This window comes from Lycorma delicatula, chromosome 5 (assembly GCF_047948215.1).
Source record: "Lycorma delicatula isolate Av1 chromosome 5, ASM4794821v1, whole genome shotgun sequence".
In the NCBI taxonomy this organism is placed as follows: Eukaryota; Metazoa; Arthropoda; class Insecta; order Hemiptera; family Fulgoridae; genus Lycorma; species Lycorma delicatula.
Genome location: NC_134459.1, coordinates 25,398,921 through 25,426,781, shown reverse-complemented (window position 1 = coordinate 25,426,781; position 27,861 = coordinate 25,398,921). Strand labels below are relative to the sequence as shown.

General features: G+C 30.1%; 1 protein-coding gene across 3 annotated transcripts in view; it reads right to left on the bottom strand.

Annotated features, from left to right (window-relative positions):
• Positions 1–27,861, bottom strand: part of Sec15 (exocyst complex component Sec15) — a 57,760-nt gene that overhangs the window by 10,747 nt on the left and 19,152 nt on the right. For all 3 annotated transcript variants that reach the window (XM_075365832.1, XM_075365831.1, XM_075365833.1), the window contains exons 4-11: positions 25,723–26,018; positions 23,292–23,464; positions 17,574–17,741; positions 17,400–17,471; positions 14,362–14,496; positions 11,274–11,452; positions 6,375–6,566; positions 5,351–5,582 (exon numbers count right to left, since the gene is read on the bottom strand). In XM_075365832.1, coding sequence (XP_075221947.1) covers positions 5,351–5,582; positions 6,375–6,566; positions 11,274–11,452; positions 14,362–14,496; positions 17,400–17,471; positions 17,574–17,741; positions 23,292–23,464; positions 25,723–26,018 — 1,447 coding nt within the window. The remainder of the gene's footprint in view (positions 1–5,350; positions 5,583–6,374; positions 6,567–11,273; positions 11,453–14,361; positions 14,497–17,399; positions 17,472–17,573; positions 17,742–23,291; positions 23,465–25,722; positions 26,019–27,861) is intronic.

Here is a 27,861-nt window from a genome sequence, read left to right as displayed (position 1 = left end):
AAAACCTAAACCGACAACGATTGTTAACGTCTATATGCCTACAAGCGCCCATGATGATGATGAGGTAGAATGTGTATACGAAGAGATTGATGAAGCAATTAAACACGTAAAAGGAGATGAAAATTTAATAATAGTTGGAGATTGGAATGCAAGCATTGGAAAAGGCAAGGAAGGAAATATAGTGGGTGAATACGGGCTGGGCAGAAGAAATGAAAGAGGGGACCGACTTATAGAGTTTTGCACGAAGTATAATTTAGTAATTGCCAACACCCAATTTAAAAATCATAATAGAAGAATATACACTTGGAAAAAGCCAGGCGATACTGCAAGGTATCAGATAGATTATATCATGGTTAAGCAAAGATTTAGAAATCAACTCGTGGACTGCAAAACTTACCCTGGAGCAGACATTGATAGCGACCATAATTTGGTGATAATGAAATGTAGATTGGGGTTTAAAAACCTGAAGAAAAGGTGTCAGATGAATCGGTGGAATTTAGAGAGGCTTGAGGAAGAGGAGGTAAAGAAGATTTTTGAGGAGGACATCGCTAGAGGTCTGAGTAAAAAAGATAAGATAGAAAATGTAGAAGAAGAATGGGAGAATGTTAAAAAGGAAATTCTTAAATCAGCAGAAGCGAACTTAGGTGGAATAAAGAGAACTGGTAGAAAACCTTGGGTTTCAGACGATATATTGCAGCTGATGGATGAACGTAGAAAATATAAGAATGCTAGTGATGAAGAAAGTAAAAGGAACTATCGGCAATTAAGAAATGCTATAAACAGGAAGTGCAAACTGGCGAAAGAAGAGTGGATTAAAGAAAAGTGTTCAGAAGTGGAAAGAGCAATGAACATTGGTAAAATAGACGGAGCATACAGGAAAGTTAAGGAAAATTTTGGGGTACATAAATTAAAATCTAATAATGTGTTAAACAAAGATGGTACACCAATATATAATACGAAAGGTAAAGTCGATAGATGGGTGGAATATATTGAAGAGTTATACGGAGGAAATGAATTAGAAAATGGTGTTATAGAGGAAGAAGAGGAAGTTGAGGAGGATGAAATGGGAGAAACAATACTGAGATCTGAATTTAAGAGAGCGTTAAAAGATTTAAATGGCAGAAAGGCTCCTGGAATAGACGGAATACCTGTAGAATTACTGCGCAGTGCAGGGGAGGAGGCGATTGATAGATTATACAAACTGGTGTGTAATATTTATGAAAAAGGGGAATTTCCGTCAGACTTCAAAAAAAGTGTTATAGTAATGATACCAAAGAAATCAGGTGCAGATAAGTGTGAAGAATACAGAACAATTAGTTTAACTAGTCATGCATCAAAAATCTTAACTAGAATTCTATACAGAAGAATTGAGAGGAGAGTGGAGGAAGTGTTAGGAGAAGACCAATTTGGTTTCAGGAAAAGTATAGGGACAAGGGAAGCAATTTTAGGCCTCAGATTAATAGTAGAAGGAAGATTAAAGAAAAACAAACCGACATACTTGGCGTTTATAGACCTAGAAAAGGCATTCGATAACGTAGACTGGAATAAAATGTTCAGCATTTTAAAAAAATTAGGGTTCAAATACAGAGATAGAAGAACAATTGCTAACATGTACAGGAACCAAACAGCAACAGTAGCAATTGAAGAACATAAGAAAGAAGCCATAATAAGAAAAGGAGTCCGACAAGGATGTTCTCTATCTCCGTTACTTTTTAATCTTTACATGGAACTAGCAGTTAATGATGTTAAAGAACAATTTAGATTCGGAGTAACAGTACAAGGTAAAAAGATAAAGATGCTGCGATTTGCTGATGATATAGTAATTCTAGCCGAGAATAAAAAGGATTTAGAAGAAACAATGAACGGCATAGATGGAGTCCTACGCAAGAACTATCGCATGAAAATAAACAAGAACAAAACAAAAGTAATGAAATGTAGTAGAAATAACAAAGATGGACCACTGAATGTGAAAATAGGAGGAGAAAAGATTATGGAGGTAGAAGAATTTTGTTATTTGGGAAGTAGAATTACTAAAGATGGACGAAGCAGGAGCGATATAAAATGCCGAATAGCACAAGCTAAACGAGCCTTCAGTAAGAAATATAAGTTGTTTACATCAAAAATTAATTTAAATGTCAGGAAAAGAATTTTGAAAGTGTATGTTTGGAGTGTCGCTTTATATGGAAGTGAAACTTGGACAATCGGAGTATCTGAGAAGAAAAGGTTAGAAGCTTTTGAAATGCGGTGCTATAGGAGAATGTTAAAAATCAGATGGGTGGATAAAGTGACAAATGAGGAGGTATTGCGGCAAATAGATGAAGAAAGAAGCTTTTGGAAAAATATAGTTAAAAGAAGAGACAGACTTATAGGCCACATACTAAGGCATCCTGGAATAGTCGCTTTAATTTTGGAAGGACAGGTAGAAGGGAAAAATTGTGTAGGCAGGCCACGTTTGGAATATGTAAAACAAATTGTTAGGGATGTAGGATGTAGAGGGTATACTGAAATGAAACGACTAGCACTAGATAGGAAATCTTGGAGAGCTGCATCAAACCAGTCAAATGACTGAAGACAAAAGAAAAAGAATAAATAAGTAAGTATAAAAAAAATGTTCATTTTCATAATGATGAATTTTCTCAATCGAAAACTTCATAAAACGTTTACATAAGCCATTTAAAATTTTATTTTACTTAATTTTTATCCTCAGAGATCTTTTGCTAAATGTATAAATTGTGGACAAACCATACATATCAGTTTCAGATGGAAGGGGAACACAATATTCGTTCAAAATTTAGCAAAACATTTCTTATACAGTTTAGAGTAAATTCTTTGCACAATAATTTTGTGTCAATTGGTTTTTACAAATATATATCAATTGAGCATGTTATAAACAAGAATTAAGTGACCAAACAAGAATTGTTCAATAAGAGAGGATAGTCTCTAATATTATAATAATATCTTGGCTGCTTAACATGTCAAGTGCTGCTCTATTTTGCTCTATAGTGAGGCAGACTACACACATGGTGTGTAGTACATTTAATACCACCTATAGGAACAACCATCTGATCAATCAAATTCATCCTTATCATCCTTCATTCAAAGTCATGCAAAATTAGGGTTGTATTTGAACTAATCTACTTATACCTACATTGGCAGAAACAGTAGATTACACAACTACAAAAAAAACAATCAGAAAAATAAACTACTCAAACAAAATAATGAGTACTTATCACATTAGATGTTATCATAGGGCGGCTACATGTAACCAGTTGTCCAGTGTTGACACTGTGTGAAGCACACATGCTAATTTCATTTTGAATTTTTTATAACTGGTATGTTTTACCTATAAAAATATAAATTACAGTAACTAAATTAATTATCGGGTGGCTTAACTTTTACAAATTTAGGCTCAAAGACATCATGTTAAAATATAGTTGAAATATCAATTTAAAAAAATTCATTCTAAAAATTTCTAGGAAAATTGGTCAGGTTGTCCATGTGTCATCTTCAAACAAACAGTCACAGATCAGTATAATGGGCTAGCACAACTATAAATTGAGAAAATCAGCTTTTTTCACAATTACTAAATTCAGGTATCATGAAACAAAAATCACTGTTTTAAAACTAACAGGTAGGTTATGGAAATTTGCATGGTTTGCTATGAAAAATTACAATATATTTACCTTCAAGAATGCAAAACTAAAATTTTTCATTAAACCTATAACAACATTCCTTTAAATATTTAAAGTATTCTATTTAACTTTTCATTAATGTCTCCAGAACAGATAGTATTATTATGATAAAAGAATAACTAAACAAAAATTTAGATTTTCTTTCATACATGTTTCAACAACTTAAAATTCACTATATGAAAAATAATCCAGTAAGATACGATACTGGCTCAATCTTGCACGCTTACCTAATAATGAGTTCAAAAGAATGTTGGGAAAGAAAAATCTCATGAAATTTGGCTGAATATACACATATACGTATTCATCAATAAATGAAAATTAAGTTTTTATGTTTTTTTTTATTTACAGCAGAAACCATCAGTTATGAACTACTTAGCATATATGTTCAAATTTTTTGGCCTACAATTGTAGCGAGGCAAAATCTTAATTTAGTTTTTCTAAATTGTTTATAAAGCACATATGAAATAGAGATTTTCCTCTTTTCTAATCTAATAAATTCCAAATTACTGAAGAACTTAATAAATATTTTCGGTTAAGTTTTGGGAACATTATGCTAAGCCAAATTATTAGCTGGACATAAATCCATAATATAATTGAACTAAATAATAATATAAGTCAATAACGTAGCAAAGGTGTCAATAACCATGAAACATTTCCAGTGTTTGTCACTTTACACAAAACCAAAATTCATTCCACCAAACTTAACTTTGTTCAACTAGGATATTTTTTGATTTTGCAAGGTAAACTTAAAATTTCATGAAAACTAAAGGCTAAATTAGAAAAAGTTTTTATTTTTTCTAATTATAAAATATTTATTTAATGGTACTATACAGTAAATACATAAATAATAACTGTTATGTAATCATACTTAATAAATTTAATATTAATTTAAACATCATGAAAAAGTAAACAAAAAATATCTTTATATCAGAAAACTTGTATACATTCATTTTAATGAATTCAATGTTAAAAATCTCAGCAAGTAATACACGATTTAACAATAAGAACTTGAAGCAAAAGTTGTTAAATCAAAATTTAATGAATAATCAGAAAATATAAATAATATAAATCAAAATATTTCTAATAAAGACTCTGTCTTGGACACATTAAAACAGTGTTTATCCCTTATTGAGTAAAAACAGTGTATTGTTTTGCATTACAATGCATTGTTTCACACTATCTCTACTCCATCTTTCTCATGATTGCGAATCATGTAAAACGTTTAATATGTAAGACACCAGTCATAGCTGATTGCTCTGAAAGTAATCATTTTCATTATACAGTCAGTCAATAAGGTATTGCTTGTAGGGCCGAGTATTATTTGTATTTCATATGGCATGAATGTCATCATTACATGCCATAACATATTTGTCTCAGTGAAGTAACAAACTCACTTTCCCTACAAAGCGTGATATGGGATACCTACTATTTTTAGGTATAAGCTACATCATTTTTTTGTGTAAGTCATATTAAATCACTTATTTATTATGTTTTCTAACATAACACATATACAGCAGTGACAGTTATTAAAATATTTTTAATGATTTTATCTCTGTAATCTTAATTTTTAGCATTTGAAGTAAATACTAAGAGTGAAATTCTATATTTAATTAACAGTTTGCAAAAAATAAGAATCATAAGAGTGCTTATTTTATTACCGGTAGATCAGTAAAAGTGGCAAACGTGCTTTGTAGAAAAGCAATTAAATCAGTTATAAAAGATGAAGCATGGCCTTGTGGTTCACCTAATGACCAATCATAATTTTCTAATTCCAAAAATTCATCAACTTTACATTTTAATTTTTCACATATTTGTTTTTCTGCATCATCTCTTGCTACTCTAAATAAGTGTCCTTGCCCTCGTGATCCAAGCTGACCTTCTCTTGGTGATCTAAAATCAAAATCATAATTAAGGAAAACACATGTAGTACTTTTTAATGTTCAATAATATAAACAAAAAGTGATTCTAGCCATAGGGTTCTTACATGAGAAATTTCATGAATTTATTGATAGCAAAAGTGTCTTATGTTCCCAACTATGATATTTCCTTACAATTTTCTATTAAAAACATAACTCTAAAAATTATGTTTTTATTTAAAAAAAAAAAAACTACAAGAAAATTAACAAAAAGAGTTTTTCCAAAAAAAATTGTCTACAATCTCAGATCTTTTGATTTCTCCAATGGTTTTCTTTAATTATAGATCTCACATAAATCAATTACTCAATTTTAAATTGTCATATCTCAAATGGCTGCATAAGAAAATTTTATCATACAAAATTTGCTATGCACTTTAATTAATAATTCTGCTATATTATAAAGTGTTATTTTTGTAATAAGGATATTATTTAAAAATATAAACATAATTCCAATATTTGGAATTATCAATCAATTATCAATGTTGTTATCAGAGACTGAAGATTTGTGGACACAGCAAGCAAGAAGGATCCACCTCAGCTATAGATGTCCAAGCATAGTAATAAATGTGTGAATAAATTTTCAATCTTTTTAGTTTTATTTAATTATGCAACAAATACTTTAAGTTAAATCATTTTACTACTATAACAGATTTTTTTTTTAGAAGTAACAAATATATTATAGTAGTAATGATTTATTTTAAGTTCATTGTTAAACACTAAATACATTTAAAATTAAACTAATTACAAACCTGCTGCTAATACAAACCCAGTAATATTAGAAACAAACTGTTCAAGGTAAACAGTTGCATCTTCCAAATATCCTGTATCTGTTATTATCTGTACTACCTGAAATAATGTGAGACTTGGTTTACGAAACAAGGACGATAAACAGCCACTAAACGTTCTGGTTAATAATAGATTTGTAGACTTACGAATCATATCATCAACTTCACCCTGGCTGAAAGAAAATTATAAACAAGTTCAATTTCAAATTAATTTAAGGAAAAATCATGTATTAATATTTTTTTACATTAATATTGTTTTAATTATTCTACATAAATGCTACATACCAATGAACAATATTAAGTAATAAAAAAGTAAATTAACATTATTCTCGTAAATAATGGATCATTAAAATAAATACTTTCTACATAATTAAAAAATAAAAACTCTCTATAAAAGAAACTTATGACACCTCATAATCCTCGTAACTGAGGTATAAATTCTGAGAAGGACTGGCAGTGGACTTTATGTTTCTTATTTCGGGATTACATAAAAAGTAAATTTGTGTTTCACATGCCTATCTAGGAAAGACTACTCTTCAAACGACAAGAACAACCTCATGTTATTAAAAATACTTGAAATTAATTCTTACTGGTTGCAAATCAGTTCTTTCTTTTTTCTGTTTAGCCTCCAGAACTACCATAAGATATTACTTCAGAGGATGATATGTATGAATGTAAATGAAGTGTAGTCCTGTACAGTCTCAGGTCAATCATTCCTGAGATGCGTGGTTAATTGAAACCCAACCACCGAAGAACACCAGTATCCACGATCTAGTATTCAAATCCATATAAAAGTAACAACTGCCTTTACTAGGATTTGAACCTTAGAAAGCTTGCCTTCGTAACCAGTTCATTCAATTTCTCTGATCATTACAAATTTTAATTTTTAGATTATTTTACATATATATAATACAGTATTTATACAATTTAAAATCTATTACTTTAAAAGTACTACAGTAGTTTACGCAGTGTCATCATTTATTCTGCTCCAGATCACACACATCATAGCTGTCTCCATTCTACTAATTTCAGCTAAATTTTTTAATCCCTAATACCTCCTACTTTTAAATCACTGTAGTTTCTATTATTTTTCCTCTTCTTTTCTTTGCACCTTCTTCTGATCCTTCTAGCATGATTTTAGTCAACACTTTTCCATTCATGATATGTTCTAGTCAACTGGCTTTCCTGTTCTGGATTGATCTTATTAAGCTATTGTCATTTCCTTACTTTTTCATTATTTCTTCTGTTCCTGCTTAATTTTCTAAAATCACAATCTTCTCCATCTCCCTATTTTAAATGTCTCTACCCTTTCTTTGTCAATTTTCCTTCATATCCACACTTCACCATATATAAAAGGGGACACTTCACGAGACAATATTTCTTTTTAGTTTTATGGAAATGGATAAATTCCTTTTTTAGGAATACCATATTTCATTTAGTGTGAATAAAATATTTTTTATTTTTTTATCTATTGTTAACATGCATTTTAAGCACTTATTTTATTTTTTCAATCTTCCTTCTTTTGGTTACACATATTTATTGCCTTCAATCCTCATTACATTACTCATGTTTTTTTAATATTTATTTTCATAAATATTCTAATATAATATTTTATAATTTTGACATAATCAGTACAGTATGTTGTGTTTCACCTCCTAAAAACATTGTATCATCTGTCAACTGTGCACAATCTATTTTCCTTATTTCATAACTGACTTTTTCACGCTTCTATGCATTTTTTTATCATATACATACATAGTAAGCCAATTCATAGTTAATAAACATACTAATTAACAAAATTGGAGACACACAGCACCATCAAACCACTTAATCTGTATGCAACCTTTATTTTAAACTGTTCTTTACTTCAGTTCAATTCTTAAATTAATCTTTTACATTTCCAACCTATTCTGGCTTTTTAATATTTTTATTACCTTACTTCATTTTTCTTAATAAAAGATATTTTCTGTATCTATAAAGTTCAAATTTACACCTTTATCATTTTCTATGTACTATAATATAATATTTATATAATCATATATAAATTTTAAATTCTACTAATATAAATGGTTTGTTTATACATTTGTTTACAAACTTATTCGAATTTCTTACGAACAATTTAGTTCTACATTGCTCTAAGATTTTGTATGACAAACAAGTGAGTAAAAGTGCTCAAAATGTCGAAACAAGCGTATAATTTATTGACAGCCACTGATAAACTAAAGGTATTGTCTGTTTATGATAGTGGAAAGTTGTATGACAAACTGTGTATGCAGTTTAATGTACCGAAGTCTACCCTCTACAGAATAATTTAAAACAAGGAGAAAATTCGTTCTCAGTGTGTTGAGGAGAAAGGAAAAACTATAATGAACATCATCAGTAGAGTATCCTGAACTTGAAAAAGTCTGTCAACATGGATGAAGCAGGTACATAATAAAAACATTGCAATAAGCAGTCTGATGATTAAAGAAAAGGCTCAAGAATTTGCTAGCAGGCTCCATATTATAATTTTTGTGGCAGTAATGGCTGGTTGGAGGGCTTTCAGAGAAAGACCCATGTAGTTTTCAAAAAAATATTTCTGGAGAAAGCAATGCCATGGACAACAGCATATGTAGTGTGTTGAAGACCTTCCAGCTCTGCTGCATAATTATTTCCCTGATAACGCCTTCAATGCCGATGTGGGTTTATTCTTCAAGTGGCTTCCCGATAAAACTTTTACAAATAAAGATCAGTCTCGTCATGGTCAGAAACTAGCAAACATCAGATCACTGTACTTTTGTGTGCCAATATGTCAGGAACTGAAAAGCTGCCACTTCTTTTAAATTGGAAAATATAAAAATCCAAGATGCTTCAAAAATAACAAAACTTTACCTGTTATTATCAAAATAACAAAAAGACCTGAATGATATCAGATATCTTTGCAGATTGGTTAAAAAGAGTGAATACCGAAATGAAGGTGCAGTAACAAATAATTGTTTAATTTGTCGATAATTGCACAGTCTACAATAATGTGCCTGATTTAGACCAAGTTAAACTATTGTATATTTACCTGCTAATACAACAAGTAAATTGCAGCCAATTATCAATAACTTCAAAATTTACTACAGAAAACAAGTCATACAATTTGTTTCAAAATCTAAGGAAGAGAATAATAGCTCTGAAATCAATATCCTCCAAGCCATGTGATTTGCAAGAAAAGCTTGGTTTCCTGTGAACAAATACACCATTGCAAATTGCTTCAAAAAGTCAGGATTCAAGGTGACAGAAATTTTTGAATGTGAAGGCATTCAAGAGGAGGAAGAAAACTGTGTTGGAGAATGGGACCAAATTATTAGTAGCACGAAAATGACCAGCCACTAAGTTAAGGATTTTGTGCGTATTAATGACAAATTCTTAGTTTCGGAGGAGCTAACTGAAGATGAAATTGTTTCTGCATCCTCTTTCTCCTCTTTGGAAATAGCAGAAGAAGAGGAGGAGAGTTTTGAGTTGTGTTTAGAAAGTGCGTCAAAGCGTGATGTAGGAAAAGCATTAGAGACTTTACATAAGTATTTTGAAATGTCAAATATTGGTAATTCAGGCATATTTGATCGGATTTATAATACTGAAAAACACCTTACAGCAAGTAGCACTAAAATACAACATGAAATTAACAGATCTTTCAAACCGTAAGTTTTGAATTGTTTATTTTTGTATTGTTTAAAGTCATAAAAAGAATAAAAGTACTACATTTGCATTACATACATAAAACATGCATTTCTATAACTCTAAAAATGAAGGTTAATTTGGACCTCTCTTAGTGGGGCCCTCTGTAAATGGAATAACTGTTATTTTAAATTTGACTGTTTGGGAAATTGCGTAAATAGAAAACATCTCTAAGTGAGAAAAAATGATAGGACCTTGAGATCCAAGTAATCCAGGATTGCAGTACAATGGTCAGTTTTTGGTTTCTGCAGTAGTTTTTCCATGAAACTGTATTTTTTAAAGATTTTACTACATTCTTAAAACTCAAAAATAATGCTTTTCCTGTATTTTTAATGTTTTAAGATTTACATTAATTAATTGTACTTTTTTAATTTCCATTTTCTGTATTTCTATTATTTCTTTATTGATTAGATTCAATATGAGTACTTTAAAATTATCAAAATAAAATTAATTTTCTTAATAAAGAAAGATTTATTTCCCCACATCAATAATTATTCACATTTTCTATTAATGATACTTATTTCTTTTTGTAGATTTATTTTTTGATATATTTCTGTTCCCAAAATCTAGTCTTCCTTTTTTAACACAAAACATAGTTTTATACGAGGAATTTTTTTAATAAAAAAGGTTCTCTTAAAGAACATTACTATATTAATCATAATCACTGTTATTGATTTTTTGAACAAGTATCTGATATAGGTTATTTCAAACAGATAAATATCAGAATTAGGTTATCCAAACATCATCAGTTATTTTTACTTAGGAAAACCATTAATATTAAAATAAAGCAGTAATCTTTCCCTCATTACTGATAATACATAAACCCATGCCAGGCCTCATACAAGGACTGGATCAACCCTCTTATTAGAGTTTATTATTTAGTACTATCCTCACTGTTTACAATGATAAATAGAATAACTTATGTTGATTGATTAAACGAGAGATTATTGTAATTAACGAATAAAATTCTAGGTTAAAATAAGATTACAGCTATTCTCAGTATACTGAATGTGATGAACCACAAGAAAGCTAATACCCAATGATTTTATACAGGGAAGGGTGCAAAAAACCTTTTCTAACATTTTTTTATTTAAGTAAGTATTAATAATGATAATTCATGAATAACAAAACAAAAATTAAATAAATATATATTTGATAATAAAAATCTGGAGGATTACCTTAAATTTAAGTCTTCAGAAAACTTCAAGCAAGCATAAATGAATTCTTTTACTTGATGATAAACTTTTGGAACAAGATGCGAGAATGGAAATTTCTTTGGAAACTGGGCAACTTCCAATGAATCATCTTGAAATGGAAATGAATCGACAACTGCATCATATTCCTCTTGATTTTCAACCTATTAACAAAAAAATCAGTACAGTTTACCCAGTTTGAAAAAATTCTCAATATTACTAAACATCTAAACATTAGTAAATGATGATTAATACAAATGGATTGCGAAGTTGAAATTTTGTAAAAATTTCCACACAAATACAACGTACAGTAACAAAATTTCAAGACTGACCTATAAAAAATATGAACATTACAAGAAGCAATGGCAAACAAAAATTTTCAAGTAGCACTGTATTGTTATATGTATCTACGTTGGGATCTAAATTAAATGTATGTGTTAAATGCATGGACACATGTCAATTTCACTATGTATAACAAGATAGGGCAGAGAAGTAACTCCAACTTTGGATCCAATTTAGGAACCCACAAGAAAACCTTAGAAATAATCCAACAAACCTATGTCAATAAACTGAATAAGATGTTTTGAATGACACTCATGCTTCAAGAGGGATAGGAAATCACTGGAAATCTTAGAGAAATCAGGGAACCCCTCACGAGTACTAGCCTAGCATGTGAATAAAATTCATCCCTAAGAATCAGATTGTCAATACAAAGTTTTGCTCTAATGTTTTGAGGCATCTGATGAACAGAATTCTATACAAATACCTGAACCAAAGTGCAACCGAAACTGGGTAAGACATCACAGAGAGTTGTGATCTCCACTACACCTATATTGACTAGATTTGGTCTCCAATGACTTTTTGTAATTCCAAGCATGAGATTCAAAATAAAAGGTCACCATTTTAAAATTACACAGAAACTCCAGTTGGGATCACAGAAAGGCTTGATGTACAAAAGTACATAACTTCCTCAGAGCATTCCAACAGTGGAAGCCATGGTATGGTACACTGTTGCGCATACACCCTTTTAAAGCAAATGAAAACAATATTTTAACTTAAGTACCTTTTTTTCTTTTTATAAACCAAGCACTGGAAATTGCTCATCAAACCTCTTACATGGAATAAAATATAAATACAATCAGATTCAATACATAAATAAAAATTCCATAGAAATACTTTCAGTAAATTCTAGATCATATCTGAAATAATAACAAGCAACTTGCAACCCTGTAAAAAATAAATGTACTCTAATGAGAGTCATTGAGTCAATCAACTTATTTAAGTATTACAAACTGGTTAAAAACCAGTTTAAGAAAAAAATTTAGTTTACAACAGTTCTGTTGTAATCATTATTTTTTTCTTACTTCATTCCTTCACGAAATCAGTTAGTAAAAATTAAATTTTTTCTTTAACTAAAATATTTTGTTACAGGTGTTCATAAACAAAGAAAGAATTGAACTAAATTGCATTACAATTCCAAAATGAATAAACTAATCTAGATATTACTTACATATAAAAACACTTTACATACTTTCTCTTTTTTCTCACAGTTTTTTCTGTTCAGATAATACTATTACAAAGAGATAATCATTTACATGAAAAAAAATGCCTTGAGGTTAATAATGAAATTTACATTTTAGTTAATCTAAACAAAAAGAAAATGCCATTACACTATAATAGTACTTTTATTCAAAGAGCTATGTAATCAGTTTTCAATTTTTTGTAACATTAATAAATGAATTTTCAGCAATAAAAATAACTTTCATTAATAATACTTTTTTTAAATATTTTTATAAAAATTAAGGCTAATGAGACAGAATAATGAATGATAAGAATAATAATGAGTTTATAAGAAGAGAGGAGAATATATGCCATCTGAAGAATATAAAATACAAGAGAACAAGATTAATAAAATAAGCATTATAAAGACTTGAGAGATCAGTTAAAAGGATATTTGACTGAAAGACAAAGAGAAATAGACTCTAACGAAGACTGCTTCTAACACAGAAAATGAATAATACAACTAATTGTATAACATATTTTTTTTACTGTCAAACCTTTATTTCTTAGATTATTAATTCACCATATAAGAATTGCTTATAGGAATATGCTATGCAATATTTTTAAGGCATGAGAAATGGCCAGACTGACAAAATTTTAACCCAGAATGTTACATACAAAAAAAACCACCATAGAGGTCAGCATATAGTAATAAAAAAAATGTGTTTCAAAAAATACCAATTATCCAAACATTAAAATCACAATTTTGTTAATTGTAGTAAGGAAAAGATATATTTCTAAAACTAGCTTTTCTATTCATAGTAAAAAAAAAATTGCTAACTGCATACATTATAACTTTCTGCAAAGTTTTTTTGTAGAAAAATGTGTTAATTGGTTCTATTTTTTTAAACCCTTGGAAAAGACAAATATTCAAAAAATAAATAAATATAAGAGAAAAATATTCAAAAAATAAATAAATATAAGAGAAAAATATATTCAAAAATAATAAATTAAGACAAAAATTAGCTGAAGATTGAATTAGTATTGTGTGATAAAAATGGATATAATTTATTTTAATAATAAAGTTTTAATTTTTCTTTGTAAAAAAGCTAAATTAATAATTTTCACTCAATTGTACTCAATAAAGACAGACATAATGTAAGTTACACATTATGTGGCCAAAGCTCAGCTAACACACCAAACAGTTGTGCATTCATAGAAGTCGATGCATTAACTTAAATACCACAAATTAAATTATTATGAAGAGAAATTTATAAGTTCTCTTATAGTTTAATTTAATTTAACTATTTTTTAATTTATAAACTATAATGCTCTAACTGAAATTTAATATTTACACCTTACAATTTCACAAAATATAACAATCAGGTAACTCATTTCGCTACTTTTTTCTATTTTTTAACTTGAAAATTACATAATTAAGTTTTATTTTAATGAAAAATAAACTGCAATAAATTATTTAAGTAAAAAGCATGTTTTAATATACAATGGTATTAAGTCATTACATAAATAAAAACAAATAAATTATATATTTTAATTTAAAACTGAAGTTGACCTGAATAGGCAAAAAGCTTTCCTCATCTAATATTTCTCTAAAAACATACACCCATCGTTGCATTAATACTTCGTTATAATGATCACGAATTTCATGCAGTAAATCGAACAATTGATTCACTGAATATCCATAATTCTGAAAAATTTAAATAATATTAATTAGTACACAAACAAAATTTGATTAAATTACTAAACATTAAATTTTAAAATCAGCATGCATAAAATAGATTTTAGCTAATTACACCTATATAATATAAACTTACTCAGCCACTCCACAAAGTATAGAATTAAAGAACACTCTTACCTTACTTTTTTTTTCATTAAAGCGCTTTCAGGCCTAAGCCCATCCTCTTCAGTAATTTTTTTGAAAATTTTTTCTTTTTTACATTTACACATTAAAATTTTTAGAACAAATATTTCTTGGTAGTGGATGAATAAGTTTATACTATACAATTAGCTAGAACTTACATAGAGAGGAAATATGGACTATAAAAAATTTAATAAATTAAAAATAGATTAATATGAAATTTAATAACCAGTAATGAGGTCAATGTTATTTACCAAAGCTATTATAGCTTTTATGGATATGATAAAAATCTTTACTTATTTTCATTATGATTCAACCACGTCCATTCACTGTTTTTCATATTAATTGTTACTGCATGTATATGATAAAAAAAAATTATTTGATAAAAAATAAAAATAAAATTGAATGTGTTATTAATTTTAAATTAATTATTTTCAAGGATGAGGGCTTCATCCTGTATGAGACTTCTGGTACTTGAGAAGGCTAGGACTTAAAAAAAAAAAAATAGAAAAATATTTCACTAAGTCCTAGCCTTCTCAAGTACCAGAAGTCTCATACAGGATGAAGCCCTCATCCTTGAAAATAATTATTTTAAAATTAATAACACATTCAATTTTATTTTTATTTTTTATCAAATAATTTTTTTTTATCATATACATGCAGTAACAATTAATATGAAAAACAGTGAATGGACGTGGTTGAATCATAATGAGAATAAGTAAAGATTTTTATCATATCCGTAAAAGCTATAATAGCTTTGGTAAATAACATTCTGCTGCCCTACCAATCACTTTATAGAAAATATTTAGATGTACAGTAATAGTAATAAATATTAATGCAATTTTTTTTTCAATATTATTTTTCATATAAAACATGAGGAAGGAAAACTGTGTACCAAAAGAGATGTTATGATTTTTTTTATATAAATTTTATAAAAATTAAATAACATTTTGTTTATTTTCTTTTGTTAATATTATTTTTAACTTTAAACTACTGAAAAAATCAGAAAAGGATAAAAGGATTAAAATTGAAAGCAATGTGTTTCCTTTTAATAAATAGACATCATAAATCATAAATAATAATAAGATAAAGTAAATTGGGAGTGCTGATCACACTTTTTTTATTAAATTTTAAAATTAAACATTAAATGAGCACTTGATGATTTGTATATACCTATAATAATTTCAACTAAAGAAATAATCTTTGTTTATGGCCAAAAAAATACAAATTCTATTAAGAGAAGGAGAACAAAAACATTATGTAATCTTAAATGTTTTAGAAATTAAACAAACAATCTAATACAAATATACAAGGCTCGGCTGATAAATTTTGCACATATATGCTTAACATGGGAATGAAAAGAGATATTTGAATGAAATAAAAAATGAATAAAGTACAATACCTTAGCTACAAAATGCAGTATTTATTTTTTAATATAATTCCCGTTTGTGCTGATAGACTTTTTTAAGCCTGTGACAAGTTTTTGCATTCCATCACTGAAAAATTCTAGTGGTCTTTCTCGGATCCAAGTGGCCACAGCTTCCTTCACCACATCATCAGTAGTGTAATGATTACCTTTGAGATCCCTCTGAGATGAGGGAAGAAATGGAAGTTGCATGAAGCCAAATCCGGCGAGTGTGGCAGATGCGGAGGCTCAAACTTCAGCTTGCAGAGAGCCATCAGAGAGTTTATGCAGTACTTATCATGCACAGATTTTATGGTAACCCAATTGCTTGATAATATGGCCTATTCTTTCTTTAAATGTGCCTAACTCAATAGCAATGCATTGCTGGATGATTCGCCGGTCACTTTGAAGCAAATCATCCACCTTTTTTCGATGTTTCTCATCAGTCACAGAAACTGGTCATCCATTGGAAGATGCATCCTCAATTGTCACTTTACCAGCTTTATATCTGTGAAATTTCAATGCCCACCTATTCACAGTACTACTGTCAACAGTTTCATAACCATAAACTGTTTTTAAACAATGAAAAATATTCATAGGATTCACATTTTCTGCTGTTAAAAATTTGATTACTTTGTACTGTTTTAACCGTGTTGACATATTGTGGCCATACTCGATTGCATTTTAACTGCCATTAAAAACAAACTGGTAAACGAATTTCAATGCATTATTGCAGGTTTGAAGAGGATGATTTTAGCTATCACGTACTGCTACGCCCAATTCGGCAGAACCTTTTGTCTCCATTTAGCATGCCAGTGTGCAAAATTTATCAGCCGAGCCTCATACAAATTTTCAAAAACTGCTTTATAAAGATTTTTTGGTTTAAAGCTAACAAAAATTAGCTATAAGAATTTATACAGTAATTTCATATTATTTTTTTCTAAAACACATACTTGCTCAAAAAAATTTTTTTTTAAACTATCACTTATATAACCATATTTTTAGGAATACAGCAAAATGAGAAGTGGTTTTTTTATGGGAGATTCAAATACACACGGAATAGAAAAAAAAATTATACCTAAAAATGCTTACTATTAGCTTTATACTCCAGACATGAGCTTTAAGTATAACTCCACATCTGATCTACCATATACAGAATAAGAAATTACATTATTACTACAATAATATAAATTAGTAAACATAACTTAAAACTGTAAATAGTATACTCTTTTACAAATAATTTTTTTTATAATAATAATAATGAGATAATAAATAACAGGAAATATTAAAAATGACATACAATTAAAATATAATAATTAGTACATACTCTTAATGTAGTATTAAACAGCATAATTAAGTTTTTAATTTTCAACATCAATGTAGCATCTGTGCAGTAAGCCTAAAACAAAAACAAAATATCATAGTTTTTTTATTTAATAGAAAATTAAGAAAATAACAAAAAAAGTGCAACAAAAATTTAGTAAATAAAAGACATACTTACAGAATGAGTTCTTAGAGCATTAACAATTTTTGACAATGCCATGGTCCATAATTCATCCAGATAAGTTCTGTTAATTAACCCATTTCCAGTGTTTAAAATATGATCTTCAACAACAAAAAATCCAACCACACTATGAATATAAGAACAATAGCCTTCTATTGATTCATGCTGAAAAAAAAAATAATACCCAATATGAAAATATAAAAAATGGCCTTAAGACATAAACAATTTATAATAAATTATTTATATTGAACATATATATTAAACTGATATTTAAAAAAATATATTTCATACACATTAAATTGAGATATTTAAAGAAAATATCAGGGTTTTAATTTGTTACAGTATTACAGTATTTCTTGTTTGGAATGTAGTGTTTATTTAAGGCTAGAAGTGAAGATCAAAAGAACAGTTTTGAGTGCATGGCCATAGATTGATTCCTTATCCTTCCACTTGATATCATCACTAGCAAAGATAGCAGCTTCTGAAAGCCTTCTGTTCGTTGCAGTTATTTATAATTGTAAATCTGTAATTCACAATAAAAAGAAATTAATTCTGCAGTTATAGTTCACCATGAGTTCCATAGAAAGTTTAATTGTTATCTGCCAAATGACAAAAACACTCATTGATGGCAAAATCAGTTTAGTATGGGATAACCAAGGGTGGCAGAAGAAAATCATGAATGTGTCAGGGAGTTTTTCCTGAGTAGTAGTCTTTTAAAATCTTTAACCTTTTCAGACGATGTAGCCTTGGAACTGGTTACGTACGGCGCCAGTTTTAAAACGCTGTTACAAAATCGTTTTATATAGCATCTAAGTCTGTTATTTTTTTTTTTATATTCACAAAGGAATCAGTTTTATTATAGAATTTGAACGACGTTTATACGATGTAAAATGTTTTATTTAGACTACAAAGAACGTGACCATTTTTTTCTCAGAAATGTGCTTGTATGTGTGTGTGTGTGTGACTTGTATATTATAATTGCTATGAGGATTACGGATTTATTTATCATTTACAAAAATAGCTTATCTTACTAGCAACATATCGATGTATTGAAATACATAATAAATTATGATATACGGCACACAAAAAAAAAGGAATTTGTGGTCATAAATGCATCACTTTTACTTGAGGTCTATAAATATCTTTTCAGAGAAATGATATCGGTAAACATGTAACACATATCGATTCGTAATGAATAACAGTATACAGTAAAAATGGTTTTTTGTCAATCTGAATAGCCTTTTGAGTGGTGGGGATTTTTATAAAACGTAGTTTTCTGAATCTACTGTCACGTATACTAACATATGTTACTAATGTGTGATTTATGACATGGGTTTTTCATCATATTTTGCCCAATTTTCAACTGATTTGCATGAAAGTATTATTTTTAAAATCAGCAAACTATGTTTCATAAACACAAAGCAAAAAAAAAAATTCACTAATAAAAAACGCAGTAGAAATGCGCAAAAAAAATTCTGCAATTAAATTATCGTCATTTTTGTACTGTTACAATTTTTTTTTGTTACAGGCATAAAAAATATCCAATCGTAACAGTTTTTTTTGTCAGAATCTGTTAAATCTCTTTAATATAGTGTAATTTTTTTAAATTTTTTTCACAAGAGGGTAGCATGGGACTATGAAGGGAGGCAATCAGATACAAACATATTTTCGCGGAGCACTAATCAACTGCAGATCATTGTGATAGGAAAAGGTTAAGAAGGCCAGCCACAAACTAGCAATGCTGGTTATGACAGTGTGGAATATATTTTATGTAAATAATTACATATGCATCTATATTGTTCACAGCTGTTATAGGATTTGAAGTCTACCACCTACAAGGCATGAATCATACTGATCATACTTGATCATACTGTGTTTAGTGTTGAGTCAACATTTCATCTTAATGGAAAAATTAATACATATAAAGTCTGTACCTGGAGGTTAGGAAATTCCCATGAACTACAATGTGAAAGGGACCCCCAAAGAAACCCCAAAGAAACCCCAAAGAAAAAACAAGAAAAAAAAACATTTGTTTTTTTCGATACTCCAGCAGCAAGTTTACAGGCCTTTACATTCAACCATAACAGAAGGTTGATTGATATGTGATGTAAATTGTTCTTTTCTCAACTGCAAGATGGGCCGGATAATTTTATTCGGCAACAAGAACTTTATTGTGTATCTCCTTACTGGATAAACAATGTGCAGCATTGGTTGAATGATATTCTTTTCAACTGCTGGATTGGTCAGCATGAACCCAATGATGGAGCTTGTTTATGGTGGCCTCCAAGGTCACGTGATCTGACCCATGTGATTTTTTCTTTAGGATTTTTATAAAGGAATGGGTGAATGTGCCTCTGCTACCTACTAATCTACCAGAGATTGAGGCACAGGATTGAATCAGCTATTTCTTCCATTACTTTAGACACATGGTTAAAGTACTGGATAAACTCATCCCACTGGTTGGATAAGTGCAGCATTACAAAAGGTGGTCGTATTAAACACTTGTAGGGAAAAACTATGAGTTACATTTTCATTTTACTTGTAATTATTATTGTAAACCAAAGATAAAAGACAAGTAGCTTTAACACACCAATATTCTTTTATTGTGTACTAATTATGTGTATGTATGAGGCACAGTTCAAAAGTAAGGACCGATGAGTTATTTTAATAACACTGATTGATTCACGTGTACAGAAGCTTTAAGCGGTCAGTTGGGCATGTAACCACCACATTTCGTCAGTTCACTGTTTTTTGTTTTTGCAAGATAGTTTATGAATGCAGTAATAACATATCCTACCAGTTGTGAAATTTGATCAGTGATTAAATTTCTAAATGCAAGAGAACATAATGCTGTTGAAATTCACCGTCAATTATGTGAAACAAATGGACCTACTGCAATGCGTGAAGGAAAAGTGAGGTAATGGTATCGAGAGTTTAAGGAAGATTATTCGAATGTTTACAATGAACAGAGAAGTGGAAGACATAATGTTCGGACTGATGATCTCATTGAACGTGTGAATGCAAAAGTGAGAGAAAATTGTTGCTTATGATTACCAATCTCCCACTAGAATTTCCAGAAGTTCCAAAGACAATATTGTTGAGAATACTGACTACTGATACCCTAGGCTATCATAAACTGTGTATATGTTGGATGCTGAAAATGTTGACAAGTACTCAAAAAGATCACAGAATAACATCTGCATGTGCTTTTCTTGACCAATTTAATCACAAGGAAGACAAACATTTTTCTCATACTGTCACTGTTGACTAAACATGGATTTTGTATATCAATGCTCAGATGAAACAGCAATCCACACAGTAGCATCATTCTGATTCACCTAAACTGAAAAAATTCAAACAAGTCCAGTCTCGAAGGAGAATCATGGCAACTGTATTCTGGGATCAAAAGGGTGAGCTTTTAATTAATTTCATGAAATCCGGAACATCATCACATCACAAATCTATTGTGAAACACTTTCTAAACTGTGTTGTGTCATTTAAAACCAACGATGGGGAATGCTGAGTTGTTCTTCATAATAACATATGTCCACACACAGCTGCATGCACAACTGAAACAATTCAAAAATTTGGATGGGATATTTTTTGTCATCTTCCTTACAGTTTCGATCTCATGCCCAGTGACTACTATCTCTTCCTGCACCTCAAAAACTGGCTTGCATCTCAGTGATTTGAGAAAAGTGAAAAGTTGAAGATCTTGTTGACAAAAATGGCTATAGAAGCTAAATTACTAATAGCTGATTACTGATTGAAATAACTGAGAATGCACAATCACACAAGTATAAGCATCCTCTGTTTACATCATGTATATAGGTGGAAAATTGAAAATTGATATTTCATTAAAACCATTAACTCTTTAGTATTTAAAAAGAAAAAAGAAAGTCAACAGTGCACATTTAACTGCCATTAGCATTCTTAACTTTTGTGATTTTTGTGAACAGATTCATTAAATGTGAACTATGGCCATTGGTAATGTACCTCATTTCAGCCTTTAAATACTTAGGGATTATTCTCAAAGATATTCATGGTGTGGTAGAACCTTCAGCTTTAATGGTTGTAGTTTTTGTCATCTTGGCCACAAAAAAATGTATTAACTGCTTCTGTGAGAGGTGCAACACTTAATTCTGGTTTAATGATGATCTAACATACCTATGCAATATGACCCTAAAACCAAAAATAACCAGCTGATCCTCATGCTATTAACTGGTATAATAGTGTGTAGCAACTCCATAAAGTATGTACAAAAATCAAGGAATGTAGAAAAAAGTAGTAGAGTAAATATGAAGCATATTCATAAAATAAAGGCTGTCAGCTTATATTTAAATATTAGCGGGTCTGAACACAGTTTCACACATGCAGCACCATCTATCAGCTATTTACGAAGCCGCTGCAGTTATTTTTTTGATTCAGTAGTCATTTGCCTGCCAGTGAATGCAGATCGCAATGTCCGCAACAATAGTTTTTCCCGCCAGTTGTGAAGTGTATGCTGCGATTCGATTTTTATGTGTAACAGGATCTTCAGCTGCTGAAATTCATTAGGAGTTGTGCCTAGTGTATGGACCTACAGTAGTAATGAATGATGGAAAGATTAGACAATGATGTTGAGACTTTAAAAATGACCGCACAAATGTGCATGACAAAGAGTGGAGTGGCAGGCCCAGTTTTCAGACTGATGAGCCATTGAACAAGTGAACCAAAAACTGTGATGTGATCGACGACTGATGGTTAGTGCTCTGGCTGATGAATTTCCGCAAGTTGGATGCGCCTCTATCACCACGACTGCCACAGAAAAGCTCAGATATCACAAATTGTGTCCACAGTGGATGCTGAAAATGCCCACTGACCAACACAAAGAGCAAAGAATGTACAGTGGACGAGCGTTTTTGGACCGCATCGACAAGATGGAGGTGACTTGTTTTCCCACATTGTTACAGGTGAGAAGATGTGGTTATCCTACACCAACGCAGAATCGAAACAACAGTCAATGCAGTGGCGCCATTCAAGTTCCCCAAAACTGAAAAAGTTTAAGCAATCTCCTTACTCAAGTCGAAAAATATTGGCTACTGTTTTTTTGAGATGAAAGGAATGTCATTTTGGTTGATTTCATGGAATGTGGATCAACAACTGATGTGCACTGTGAAATACTCACCAAACTTGAGATGTGCGATCCAAAACTGACAACATAGGAAACTGTCGTCCAGTGTAATTCTCCGTATGCGTCCTCACACTGCTGCCTTAACCAAGAAAAAGATTCAAGATTGTCGTTTGAAACTCTATGACCACCCTCCCTTTAGTCCCGATCTTGCACCTAGCGACTACTTTCTCTTTTTGCATCTGAAAAACTGGCTTGATGGACAACAGTTTGAAAAGAACAAGGAACTCAAGACTGCCATTGTCAACTGGTTCAATTCCCAAGCGGCAAACTTCTATGCAGAGGGGTTAAAGAAACTGGTGTAGCGTTACAAAGAGTGCTTAGAACTGAATGGCGTTTCTGTGGAAAAGTGAATTAGATATGTAGTGAACTAAACTGTATGTAAAAACCTTTTCTAACAAATAAATATTTTTTAATGACCAAATCTTATGACCTACTTAATAAATATGAGTATAATGAGTTGTTTATAATAAAAGAAAAATACATGTTTATCTTAAAAAAATAAAAAATAAATGATAAAACTAAATAAGTAATAAAAAAATAACCATGTTTGTTGGTGGCTGTAACACAAGTCGAGCTTGTTTTTTACGTTGTTTACGATAATATGTTTCAAATACATCACGAGATGCTAATACAGTATAAATGTGAAGGCACCGATATACAGGAGAAAAATCAATCATATCTTGAGCACTAAGATCCTCTTCAGCATCAACTTCACCTAAAAACATTAACAAAAAATTAGTTGAAATGCAAAAAAAACTAAGAATTAAATCTAAAGTTTCATTTAATGACAGTTATTTTACAAAGTGAGAATTACCATTAAAGAAATAATCTATTGTGTGCTAATAAAAACCTAAATTAATTCATAGAATTAAAGTTGCTACCTGACCATAGGTTTGTTGCTTTGAGAAAATATAAACAAATAATTATCAGGTCAGAATGTTATATTTTAACATTATATTGAGCAATTAACAATGTATGTTAACTTATTTATATGTATCGCAGTTGTAATATCCCAACAACCTAAAGAGTGATTACCAGACAATTAGGATACTCAAGGTGAATTTACAAATGTCAAGGTGAAGGTGCAAGTATAAATTCATACTGTAAAGATGAAAGATGAATTCAATGGAACATGTAGGTCCAGAAACAGTCAAGAAAAAGATATTGTAAATTTCTTTTTAAACTGGATGACTTTTATTATACCAAATCAGAAAATAAGAATATATCGCTATAGTTTTAGCTTTACTAAAAAAGAAATTCCCATTGTATTTTTGCAACTGTTAGTAAGAATAAGCAGAATGAAGTTTTCCAGACTTTTAGAGCAAACAATAACAGAAGATACAAATGTTAAGTATTTTTTCAGTTTTCAAAAATGCTAACCATTGCATAATATATGTGCTGAAATACCAATCTTTTATTTATCACCATTCAACATTTTCTAGAAGAATTATGCTTTTATATATTACATATTACAAATAATATTTAAATAATGTAATTTACATACATATAGTATGCAACATATAAAATGTACATATACATTATCAAAATTAGAATAAATGTAAGGAGTAAAATTTAAGGGAAGTAATCTTATCTTTATGACTTTTATTTAAATGAAAGACACATTAATACAGGTATATATATATATATATATATATATTTAAAATCAGTTCTTTATAGATTTTGTATTGAAAGTTATGTTGATTTGTAAGTGCAATCTTGGTGATGAATCATCATTTCTGCTATTTCTACTAATATATTGCCTTATTTGAACATATGTATGTATATATATCAATTTACACATAACTGTAAAGATTACTCTTGCTAAACTTACCCCACCAACATCTTAAACAAAATAGAGCTAGCATGGTTCAATCACATTCAGTGTTATTGAAATTAAAAACACTTTCAAACTCAGAAATGTGAAATGTAAGTTACCAATGTTGTATGGAGATAGACAAAACTGTATTATCCACATGAATATATATGAATTAAGTTAATATCTGAGCAAGAAAACTATAATACATAATACTGTATTTCATAATAGTTTTTGAAAAAATATAAATTTAAAATTGTAGTAACTGTTACATATATTAAGTGGTTTAAACTATAAGCCAAAATGGAGCAACAATTTTAGCCGTATAGATTTGTATGTATGGGACCACCATTAGGCATTGCTTCAGAGGATGAAGATGAATGACAATTTTTGAAGCATGTGAAAAATGCCATGCCTGACTGGCATTCGAACCCGTTACCTCCAGATGAAAGGCCGAGACGCTACCATTCACACCACGGAGGCTGGCAGATCTGTATGTTCATAAAACTTTAAATACTCTTCTCTGTCAATCTTTAAACTACTGAGTAAAGACATTCAATTAATTTTTAAGCTACTGAGTAAATATATTTTATGTATTAAATGTGGATTAATAACATTTTTTTTTTTTTTTTTTTTACTTAAATGTAGATTACATGAACATTTTTATGGCATTACAGTACTAATAATTCCATAAGTTCTGGGCAAGAAAGTATACCACCATAATGGAAAAGTTGTCCTTTCTCAACACTCATGTACTTTCCTAATCTTTGATGACTTCTTCCCCATTGTGTCTGTGACAAGGTCTGTTAGATCCTTCATGCTGAGGATATCAAAAACTTTCTGATACAGGCAGTAAAAGCCTTGTCATTATGTCATAGGAAGGGCTGTCTGCCAATAGAGACTATGAGATCTTGTTTTTTGTCTGATGACTGTTATAACAATAATAATTTAGTGCCTACTGGCTAAAGTAATCTCCTCCCAAAAAATGACTCATATGGAATAATGTGTATTTTATGAACTCACACTTCCATAAAGTATATCTTTCTCGAACCAGTTAAAAACCAAACCAATGGAAATTAATACCATAACTAAATTAATATCACTCACAGTATAAAACAAAATTACCTGTAAATTGTGTTTGATTACCTGTATTTAATTACCTGTAAATGGGTTTGGAGGCGGAGGAGCTGGTTTCTTTTTCTTTTTTTTACCAATAAGAATACCTGGATCATTGCCTAATTGTTCTGCAGTATGTTTCATGGCTACCTCACCAATTTTTGGTGAAAATTTACGAATATTTTCTAAGAAATCTTTCAGATCTGACATTGAAGCTTCTTTAATACTTTCTCTTAACTTTGGTATATTCTCTTTCATTTGCATAGAAAACCTATAATTAGCTACCCTAGGTAAATAAAGATGTTCTAATTGTTCAAGTGTCTTTAAAGCTGGGTAGTATCTGTAACAATAGTAATAGAAAACAATTACTTATTATTAAAAATGCTATTTCCAAATATATTATCAATAAAACTGAAAAAAGGTATAGTAAATATTAACATAGATTAAAATTTTTTATTTGATCCAAATGCTTAACCATTATAACAAACTAATACATTTTCAATAAGCACTTCAAGAAGTTTTTAACAATCCTTAATAAAATGTTAAGAGCCAATATGCATGATGACAGAGTAATTGAACAATGGCAAAGATAAAGTATTTTCTGTTTGTCACTATTGCTACAGAAAAAAGTATCCAAAGCAATTTTGACAAAGTCATAATATTTCCTTACCATTTCATTAATTTCAGATAGTCATACCAAGAAGCTAGATAAAAACTAATTCAGACTGTAAAAATTATATCACTTGTGATTTCGTTAAGGAATTAAAGTCGACTAATGCTAACAATAATCCGTCTCTACATATAGTGCTCATACATGTAAATTCAATCACATTCGATGTATATTCAGAAAATAACCAAATTTTATTATTTTAATCTTTAATAAATTTTACAGATTATTGGTCCTTGTCCCCTTCAAAGTACTCCCTTCCCCCAATTCACACACTTTTCGCAGTGGTGTTTCCACTTCACGAAGCAGTCCTGGATAGCCTCATTTAAAATTACCTTTAAGGTCCATGACCTTAAAATGCTTTAATGTCATAAATAGTCTCAAAATGGCCTCCTTTCATCACAGAATTTAATTATGGAAATAAGAAAAAAATTGCAGGTCTGGTGAGTAGGAAGACAGAGAGGACGTCATCTGATTTTTGGCACCAAACTGACAAAGCTGAGTGTGTGGGCACATTGTCATGGTGAAGGAACCATGAGTTGCTTGCCACAACTATGGTCTCTTTTTGCGGATTTTTTCATGTAATCATTGTACAACGCTTTATAGTACTCAATTTTCACCTTGAGGCAAGAATTCAAAATGCATAATTCCACTAAAATAAAAAAATAAAAACAGAGAACATCACTTTGACATTGGATCAAGACTGATTTGCTTTCTTGGAGTGTAGAGGTCCTTTGCCAATCCATTGTGATAACTGAACTTTTGTCTCAATCTTGTAGCCGTAAACCCAGCTTTCACCTCCTGTTATGATCCTTTGTATAAGTGTTTCACTGTCACTGGCTTGTTCAAGAAGTTGCCGACAAACATCCCCTCAATGTTCTTTCTGCTGTTCGGTTATCAAACAAGGAACAAATTTTCTGCTACTCAATGCATGTTCAATTTTTCAGTCAAAATGTCATGGCATGATCCAATTGAGATACTAACCTCTTCTACAAGTTCTCTGACAGTCAATTGGCGATTTGCACACACCAGTTCGTTCATTTTCTGAACATGGGTGTCATCAGTTGAAGTTGAAGGCCTTCCTGGTGAAGGGTCATCTTCAACTGATTGACTACCACTTTTAAATCATGAAAATCATTTGTAACATTGCATATGACCCACAGCATCATCTCCGTAAGTTTCATGCAAAATTTTACGTTGTATTGTTGTTCCTGAAAATTGTGCATTACAAGAATCACTTCTAACATTTAAACACATTGCACTCAAGTAACAATAACACAAAAACTAAATGAGATATCCATGATCCAAGAACATGTGGTTACAGAAGGGGTTATGCAAAATACAATGCTGCCAACCACAAGTCACTAAATATCTCCACTAGTGCGTAATTAAAAATTTTTTATTATTTTCTGAACAGACTTTGTATAAATTTGGAATTTCAGAACATGGTCAAAAGAATTCTTTTGCAGAGACTTGTTTGGAATTTTTTTATTGTGGTAAACAATAGTGCCAGGAT